Source organism: Austrofundulus limnaeus, unplaced genomic scaffold (genome assembly GCF_001266775.1).
Source record: "Austrofundulus limnaeus strain Quisiro unplaced genomic scaffold, Austrofundulus_limnaeus-1.0 Scaffold274, whole genome shotgun sequence".
In the NCBI taxonomy this organism is placed as follows: domain Eukaryota; kingdom Metazoa; phylum Chordata; class Actinopteri; order Cyprinodontiformes; family Rivulidae; genus Austrofundulus; species Austrofundulus limnaeus.
In genome coordinates this window covers 146095-155872 of record NW_013952676.1, presented here as the reverse complement: position 1 = coordinate 155872, position 9778 = coordinate 146095, and the positions used below count along the sequence as shown (strand labels likewise).

Genomic DNA, 9778 nt, shown 5'->3' with positions numbered 1-9778 from the left:
GTGTGTGTGTGTGTGTGTGTGTGTGTGTGTGCGTGTGTGTGTGTGTGTGTGTGTGTGTGTGTGTGTGTGTGTGTGTGTGAGGATCTGGTCTCACAACAGGGAGGCTTTCCCCCACTGGAGTAATGTTTTGAAGTGGGTGGGCCAGGTCCTGAAGAAACTGTTAAAACRACGTCATATTTCCTGATACGGCGCCACTTGCAGAGAAAAGAAACTTTGTGGTTGGCCCAGTGCCATTATTYTTGCATTTAAYATTCAAGTCTATTTGGTATTTATGTCTGGTTGTTAACACGCAATGGAGTAAACTGAACACACTTTTCTTTTCACTGTAAATCAACCTAAATYATGCATTAATTGTAACGGCAAGCCATTTTCATATCAAACTTTTTCTTCTTTAAGTGAATCATGTCAACCCCATTCATACATTTACCTGTGACCTAAAAATCTGTCATTTTTGTAAAGCATTCTTATCACCCACGGTGGGGCAGGCAGACTGTCAGCAGCAGAGATAACAGTGTCTGCAGTGCAAAGCAGGACAAGGAAAAGTGGATAACTTATTTCTAGTGACAGGACGGTTGGCGTACTGGTTGGAAGGTGTTTTTTTATTTAATTTATTGACATTTATGTCACCCATGGTCGTACAGTCACTAGCTGTAGCAACCAACAGGAGGCACAGCATTAACATTAACTGCAGCCGTTATTTCTTCCCATTCCTCTGTTTCAGCAGGTCCTGTAATTCCACAGCTGACGCTGCTAAAAATGACAGATTTTCTTGTCTGGATCTCTGAAAGCAGGACTTCAATCTCCAAAATTGTGAAGTTCTTCCTTTTACTTTTTGCTGTCATTTTCATGAATGAACACTTCCTGGTATGTGGGGCAGGAAGCGTAGCCGTATTTGGTGTTATTGGGGTGGTAATTATGCTAATTTCCTCTCCTCGTGCACGAGCACCTTAACATGTACAGGTGGCATTCATCATGTTTATGCTCCTCATTTACACACTTTTTCTGAAGTTAGAAGAGTTTGCTAAATCTGACATGGTATGTTCGTACAAGTCCTTGTACAAAAAAAGTAAGAGAAATTTGGGGTGAGTATTAAAAGTGTTCTTGCACGAGGTCCAATGACTCTCATCTGGCCTGGGAACAACTTGAAATCCTCCCAGAAGAGCTGGAAGAGGTGGCTGTGGAAAGAAGTCTGTACCTCMCTGCTCCAACTGCTTCCCCACGACCTGGCTCCAAATAAAGCAGAAGGTAATGGATGGATGTTGTCAGTGTGCCATGTTTCTGTTAAAAGCCAATACACCACACTCGAAATTTGTAGCGGGCTCCAGCAGCTTGGCTCATCCAGCTTGTTTTTGAGATAGCACAGGTTGCAGAGCATTTTTGTCAGAAGCAGCTTGACAGCTCCGCCTGCCTTTATGCCACCTTTCTTCACTAGTTTCCTGGGTTTCCTTGTGCCTCTGCATTGGTCTGGTTGGTAGTACGACTCCAACTCTTTCTGCACATCACCCAGCAGRTCTGGTGATGGTAGAACTCCGTGGTCCCTCATGTCTAGCTGTTCAACCTGAACACTAGCTCGCTGTAGCAGGCAGCCCTGTCAATCAGGCAGTGGGCTATCTGACCTGACAGCACTAGCCATGTTAATGGCAACATATCCATGTGAGTCCTTTTTTTTAGCTCCATACATAATTCAAAGCACAAATTAGACTCGCTGGATATATTGCAAGTTTAGTCTACATTGACATGCGGCAGACAGGACAGGACAGCAGTCCTATGTAAAACATWCAAAAATCACTCTAAGTTATACAGTGGAAAACACAACATGACATAAAATGCTCTGCATGGACCAGTTTGTTGTAAAACTATGTTTCACAAATCCTTTCTTTTCACTGTATGAGGCAAAAGTGGCCTACAGCATTTAAATAAAGCATCCACAATATTGTGTACTATTTTTAAACCAATGAGGGGGTAATTAACTCCTATAGTGTCCCTGACCTGAGCTTAGAACCTTAGCTGCCAGAAAGCTTCCCCAATTCACTTTCAATTTCCTTAAGTGCTGCAAACAGTTTGCTTGTTGTTGGTTTTTATAGACTTTCTAATCTTAGGACTATCAAGTACTTCACACAAAATCACCTTTAAAAAAACAAACAAAAAAAAATACCTTATTAGGTGAAAACTAAGTACTTTGTTTTGATAATGTAATTAAATATGTTGCTAAAGACTATAATAAATTACAGTAACATTTACTCACATTCAGTCCAAACCAGGACCTGTGGGATTTACTGTATAATCATAATTGATCTGTGGAGGTTACACCTCTCAGCTTGTAGGATAAAGATCTTAAATGGACCATCAAACCACTCTGTTTTYCCATGTAAAATAATTTGGTTAACACATACACAAAAGATGCAGCATTTTGCTGGACAGTATTTGARATGATCGATAACTTGGCTACTAGAYGTCAGTAACTGTTGTTTCTTTAATAAAATCCAAAGTTGTGGATATTTTTTTAAATGAAAAAACAATAGGTACTCACAATCCATTTCATCAATRGGTATTTGTCCAAAAATGTGTAGAAAGGGTCTGTAGAAAACTCTGCGGAATATCCAATTAGGTCGAGGATCGTAGGAGAAAAGAAGTGTTTGATTGGCAACTCCATAAGCCAGAAGCCAAATACCAAGGAAGAAAAGAAAGAAGAAGACATCTTTCATCTGMGGGAAACAAAAAATACAACAGTTATAAAAATGGATGGACTTGTCTTGCTGTTAAGGTAAAGTGTTYCTAAAATAAGCATCCCATTGTAAAAAATAATGCACTGTTCAAAAATGRCATGTCTAAACAAAAGCAGGACCCACTGGATYTCTTTCAATTCTTTATTCTCGTCTCTGACTCCARTCAGGTGCAGCACAGCACTCAGCACAGGCTTCGTCATAAGGCTTTGATSGCATAACAAGAAAACTTTAACAAAMGCAGTCCAGTCTGTCCAGACTGGATCTATGCAGAGGCTCTGCAAAACACCTCTAACTTCTATAATGATGAATTGACCTTGTATTTCTCTTCCTATTTACAACCCTGGAGGTGGTACTTTTTACATCAGRCATCAGAACGTAACTTTTGTTTATGTWGCAGAGAGAACACACTGATAAGACACACAAACTCTCATTCTCTGTTTTAAATCTTAAGGTTGCAATGATCAGAAAGTACAAAATACAAAACTGCATCAAACATTTAGTTAATCATTTACAACATTTCCKTCACCATATTTAAAATGGAACCTTTAATTTCAAAAGCAGTTAAATTGTTTCATTTGAGTTTAGTTTCACACTCTGACATGCAAATATTTTTTCACATGCTGTAGTTCCCACTTGTCACAGTAGAAGTACATTATCCTCATCTCCTAAGCTCCCACTTAACTGAAAATTCAAATAGAAGAYAAGTCAATTCAATGAACTTTGTGCTGACTAACACTTTGATGTGCTAGAGGTTTCTGTTCCTCTGATCTTTGCGTTGTATTGTTCAGAAGTTGTTTTGTTAGTTCTGTGTTCTTACCATTTTTCCAACTATGATGATTTTGGGTCCAAGCTGTTTGTGGACAGCAAAGATGTGGATAAGACGTAGAGTGAAGACCATGTAATCAATGGCCATAACCGCTCGCCCAAACTGATATGACCAGGGAAACATTCTGGAAGAGAAAAGCAGTCAATCAAGAGTCATACTTTCTCCCCAAGCTAAGACACCTGTTTTACATCAGCAACATTTGCACTGTTGGRCCACATAAGTCCATGACAGGGTCCACAGAATCTCCCGTCATGTCCAGGGGATTAATCAGGGTTGGATCAGGCAAAGGTCAAAAGGACAGAATTTTTGGTCTAATAACTCTTYTTGGACCACACGGGGCAGACTCCACAGCTGCCCACAGAAATGCATCTCAGAAAGCTGAAATTTATATGTCTGACATGGCATTTTGATATATTTTCAGTTTTTAAAYAGTCACAGTTTACAATCACTATCAGTGTTTAAATTCTGAATGATAATTCTATTAAGTCTGAGTTACAGAGCTCCAAAGAGGGCGGGGCGACTCATGTTTTGCCCAAATTCCACTAACCTCTTTTATTGTTTTTCCCTCTTAGTATTTGCAGATTTTGTCTACATTGCACAATGTACTACTGCCAAAAGTCATAGTACACAAGCTCTGATCGAGCCACAAATTTCAGTGTTTAAGTTGCATATGTTATTTCAAAGCAGTTCAACAAGATCAGGACAAAAAAAATACAGTAAATGTGCTTCAATTATTTTGCACTGGCACCTTTTAATAAACTTTTTTGTCTCTCAGCAAATATGTGGACAAACCTGTACACCAAGGTCAGCGGGGCTCAATTGAGATCCAAAAGTGGTTTTTGGATCAGAGCTTYATGTCCCAGAAATAAAGCTTCCACTGTCTCTGATATAGACCAGCAGGAACTGGCCTAATAATGTCATTATAATCTTATGAACTGTATATAGATATACAGATATAAAAGTCCAATCAAACAGGTTTGAAAACCAATCTGCAAAGACACCTGACCCACTTGCTACAGTGATTCTTGCCTTGGGAYTGTTTGTGTAAGAACAATCACCTGCAGCATAGAGCCAAAAGGAAGAGAAGAATAGCCGTGAGATCACATTTGTTCCAGACATCTTCAATGTAGTTTTTCATTCCTTGTAGTACAAATGAGCTGCTCACAAAGAAGGTCTGTGACTGAAAGGCAGAGGAGAATGCACAACTGTTAACATGCAAAATGAAAACTGCTACTCTTTATCCCAGTAGCTGCTAACTCAAATATAGTAATGCCTGTGACACAAACAAACAGTTAGTCATTGTGTATCCAGGTGTTAAAACCACCAACCTGTCGAATCTCTTCACATACTAAGGTGAAAACCCAAAAGTAAAGCACAGCTTCCAGCCAGGATGGGCCGTCAGGAGGCGGGGGCTTGAAGTCCACCAACAGAACGTAGGCAAACAGGCAAAGGAAGAGGAAGTACATCAGTACATTCCCCAGGAACGAGGTGACAGGTGCATACCAGAACTGTCTCCATCTTGACACAATAAAGGGTCTCTTAGATTTTTTTGGTAATGGAGCTGGTAATAAAAGACACAACAGAGTCCAAAACAGACTGAGTCAAACAATTATAGACAACAACAGAGCTGATGTCATCCTTGTGCCATATCACCATTATTCTACATTGTTAGATTGTACAATTTATACCAGTGATTGTTAAACAGAGGCAAAAATATTATGCCCGTATTACAACAAACCTAARACYAGTGGTGTCCTGATACTGATTTTKGTATCAGTAGAGGACACCACTACTGATATTAGTATTGGAACCAATAYCAGCATTTTTACAAGCACTTGCACAAAATGTCATGTTACTCTGAACCACTGTATATTTGACCTGCTAAACACATTAATGTGTTAGTTTGATGAGATCMCTTTAGCCCTGCCCACTTTACACCTGTTTTGCTCTATTCAACACATACATGACCGGGGCTGTATTTATCAAACTTCTAGAAYGCTGCTAAGATCACTTTAGCCCCACCCACTTTGCACATGGTTGGCAGTAAAACAAACAGGAGACATCCACATTAAGAAGGTGGCTGACCCTGCAACCATGTCCTTCCTTGCAGATCATGTTTTAAAATGTAACAATCTTGTTACGGAGCACTGCCATTCATTGGTACTGGGTTTGACCCATGGCTCCCTTTTTGTGTGAAGTTTGTATGTTCCTTCTGTGCATGWATGGGTTTTCTTTGGTAACTTTGTTGTCCTTCCATAGTCCATAAAACTAAGATTTGTTTAAGTGATGACTTTAAATTGAGCCTAAGTGTGAGTTTATGGCTGTTTGGTTCTGTGTGGCCCTGTGATGGACTAGGGGATGTGTCCAGGTGTACCCCCACCCGTTACCTACTGACTGCTGGAAACAAAATACAACTGTTTTACAATAATATATATGTTGACAGTATTGAAATAAAATACCTTAAATACTTGTCTTGTCAGAGCAAAAACTCCCAGTTTTTATAAGTGATGTGACATCTATACAGTTCATACACCTGACCACATAAAACACTGAACACAGACCCAAACCTACCCCGTACGTTTTCCTTCAGCGATCTTAATTCTTCTAGATCTTCCTCACTGCAATAACAAATAATACCAAAGTTGTACTAAAAGTGAAAAAAACAAACAAACGTGGTGATGAAGATTTGGTTTTTACTTTGGTATTTCAGAGAGTGAGAAGGCCGTAGCATCATTTCCGTTGAYGCTATCATTGTCATTGTCATCGTTTTTGCTGTTGTGGATTGCCAAAGGATTTACCTGCTCTGGTTCCCTGTAACATGAACACACATCACATACTAAGATTTTTGTTTGACCAAACCATTTCCAAAGAATATAGGGACCAAAAACCATCTAAGCAGACTCTACAGTGGTGATGGACACACCTCCCCATTTTTAAACACACACTGATGAGCAAATATGAAAAACAATAATACCGCATCATTGCAGGACAACAAGAGAATCCTGACCTGAAATGGATAAGGTTTGTGTAGATGAGAGGGGGTATGAAGAAGGTGAGAATCAGCTTCCAGACATCTGTACTCCTCGCCATATCACCCCACCAGATCTGAGTCAGCAGAAACTAAAGTAAAACAGCAAGAGGTCAGTTAGTTTCACTGTCTGATCTGCCAAAATTTAAGCAAATTTGAAATTGGAAGGGGATCAGCATCCCTATAGGCTGGCTTCAACACACATTGTAAGTTAAACATGTTAACAAGTAATAAAAAAAAATAGCAGACACAATCCATTTAGCATGTTTGTCTTMATGAATATGCAGAATTTATGATGATTATCAGAATGTGCAAAATACTGGGAAGAGGAAATGCAAATATAATAATTTAGTGCTACGGTTATATTAATTTTACTGGGATTTATCAAACCTGAAGCTGCTGATTTTGCACCCATGTTTAGCAGGTTTGAAAGGCAAGTGCAACCTAGCTGCACTGTTCCACCATTATCTGCTCCCCTCTGCTGCTGCAGTGTGTGAAGTAAAAACTAGCTCACTTATATAAAAAAAGACATTTGACTGCAGCTTAACAGTTTTAAAAAATATAACATAAATATACAACCCCAATTCCAATGAAGTTGGGACGTTGTGTAAAACATGAACATAAACAGAATTCAGTAATTTGAAAATCTTTTCCAACCTATATTCAGTTGAATACACAACAAAGACAAGATATTTAATGTTCAAATTGATGAATCTATTTTTTTTTGCAAATATTCACTTATTTTGAATTTGATGCCTGCAACACGTTGCAAAAAGCTGGGAAAGGGGCAACAAAAGACCTGAAAAGTTAATGAATGCTAAAAAAAAATTTACCTGTCGGAGSAYTCCACAAGAGAACATGTTAAMTGAAAACAGGTGAGTGTTATAATTGCATCCTTTTGAAGGCTCAGTCATTCACAAGCAAGAATGGGGCAAAGTTCACTAAATAACTGTGTGAGCAAATATTCCCAAGTGTTTAAGAATGTTTCTCAATGTACAATTACAAGGAATTAAAGGAYTTCACCATCTACAGTYCATAATATCATCAAAARAATTAGAGAATCTGRACAAATCTCTGCAAGTCAGCAACAAGGCCAGAAACCAACACTGAATGCCCGTGACCTTTGATCTCTCAGGTAGTATTGCATTAAAAACCAACATCATTCTGTAAAATATATYACCACATGGGCTCAGGAACACTTCAGAAAACCATTATCAGTGAACACAGTTTGTCTCTACATCTACAAGTGAAAGTTAAACTCTACTATGCAAAGACAAAGACAGATATCAACAACATCCAGAAACACCAAACCAACCCAAACACCCTACAAAGGAAGCTCAGTTCAGGTACTTGGATCCAGGTCCTGGCTTTTCCATAATTAATTATACTCTATGACCAGAGAGGAGGGCTGGGTCGTAGACAGACCAGTAACATCATCATCCTGCCATCACTTGTTAACTAGAGTCTCAGAAACTTGTACTCCTCAAGTTGAGACTAAAGTCTGTCCTCTAAAGGAACAGTCCACCTTTTTCCAGAATGAAACAAGGACAAAACCAATCATTCATGTTGTCTGATAAAGGTTCAGATACCTGTGATTGTATTTGGATGGATGTCCACCACAGCATGGGAGAGCTGAACTGAGCTGAGATAATATTAATACAGAGGCCTATAAAAGAAGCTTGAACAGGATCATAAAGGTGAAATAGTTTGTTGGGAAGTCCATGATTAYATCAGGAGGCATGAATTAGAACAGCATGGCTCACGACCACAAAGAAGTTCAGTTCCGTCATCAGAAAACAGAGAATCAGACAATAATGTTAATAGTCTGTGCAGCTGAAACCTTCTCTTCTTTTGAAATTTTATTGATCTTTTCCCCCATACAGAGCCAGCTCACAAGACATATTAAGCCACTTTACAGAGAAAACTCAATTTAAGATTTTTTAAAAATATTTATATACTTTACTGATCCCCTTGTGGAGAAATTAACTGCATTTTTACCATCGCAYATGTGAGCACAAGTGGAACAGTGGGCTGCTATTTTTGAGGCTCCCATGGAGCAGCTGAGGGGTTAAGGGCCTTGCTCAAGAGTTGAGCTGGTCAGTCTGCGGAACTGAATTGGTGACCTTCTGATCACAGGCTCACCTTCTCTAACCTCTGGAATAAAGACTAAACACTGATTCATCTTACAAAACCCTAACTGAAACATTTTTTTTAGTTAAATCTAATTTCATAATGTCAAAGAAAATAAAGTTGTAAACAGTAATTATGCTTTTCTGTGTTATTCATATCAAGCTCCAGATTTATAATTTCAACTATAAAAAAGTTGATCAGTAGCATACAGAAAATGAAATCTTTTCCCATGTGTTTATCTGTTAAAAGAAAAAAAAAACCTAGCCAAAATGATAGATTGAATAACTTTGCAGTATTACTGAAAAACTTTCCATGTTTCTGGGAGATTTTTCATCTATCTTCACCTTCTCAGTCAGTAAAATGAATCAAATAATACTTTATCTATTCATGAGGGGCAACATTTCTACCTGAACTCCGTCATGGCTGAAGAAGAGGCGGGCGTCAGCTTCTATGGCCATCTGCAAACATGTAGCTCCACCCCAAACAGAAGACTTCCTAATGAGGAGGGTGAAGGAGCGACTCTCACTGCTCCGGTAACACACACTGAACACATCTAAACACACACAAAACACAAACTGGTCAAAAAGGGCAGCTGGGTCAAACCTAAAACTTAATAAAAAAACAAAACAAAACAAAATGCCTCAAAAAGTAGTCCAGCCTAATAAAGTAAATTACTTAATCACTTAGCTTATTGATTGTTCTGTACATTTTTCAACTATTTGAAAAATACCAGATCAAATACTATTTGAATCACTCAAAACACGCTGCGCTAGACGCGCTGCATCACTTCCCGACGCTACTTGATGCGCGACCACCATAGACTTTACATGTAAACCTGATGCTCTTTATGCTCAAAACACGTTTGATGTGAATGCAGCATTATTTCTGCTGAACGTTTCATGGCAATATCTAAAACTAACAAAATAAATGACAATTTTTGTAACAAGTTACAGCTCTTTAGATTAATTGTAAATTCAAGGACATTCATTCATCCAGAAATTTGAATTTTAAAATCCTTTATCTTATTTCAACAAAATATACATTTATATTACTTGAGATATTTTACCG

The 9778-nt window shown here is 38.6% G+C and overlaps 1 protein-coding gene across 1 annotated transcript in view; it reads right to left on the bottom strand.

Moving 5' to 3' along the window:
- Positions 1 to 9778, bottom strand: part of LOC106526389 (transient receptor potential cation channel subfamily M member 5) — a gene marked incomplete at its 5' end in the record, with an annotated part of 34607 nt that overhangs the window by 8946 nt on the left and 15883 nt on the right. The window contains 8 exon segments of the mRNA XM_014020986.1: positions 2531 to 2705; positions 3544 to 3676; positions 4611 to 4732; positions 4881 to 5113; positions 6124 to 6170; positions 6250 to 6363; positions 6560 to 6672; positions 9118 to 9263. Coding sequence (XP_013876440.1) covers positions 2531 to 2705; positions 3544 to 3676; positions 4611 to 4732; positions 4881 to 5113; positions 6124 to 6170; positions 6250 to 6363; positions 6560 to 6672; positions 9118 to 9263 — 1083 coding nt within the window.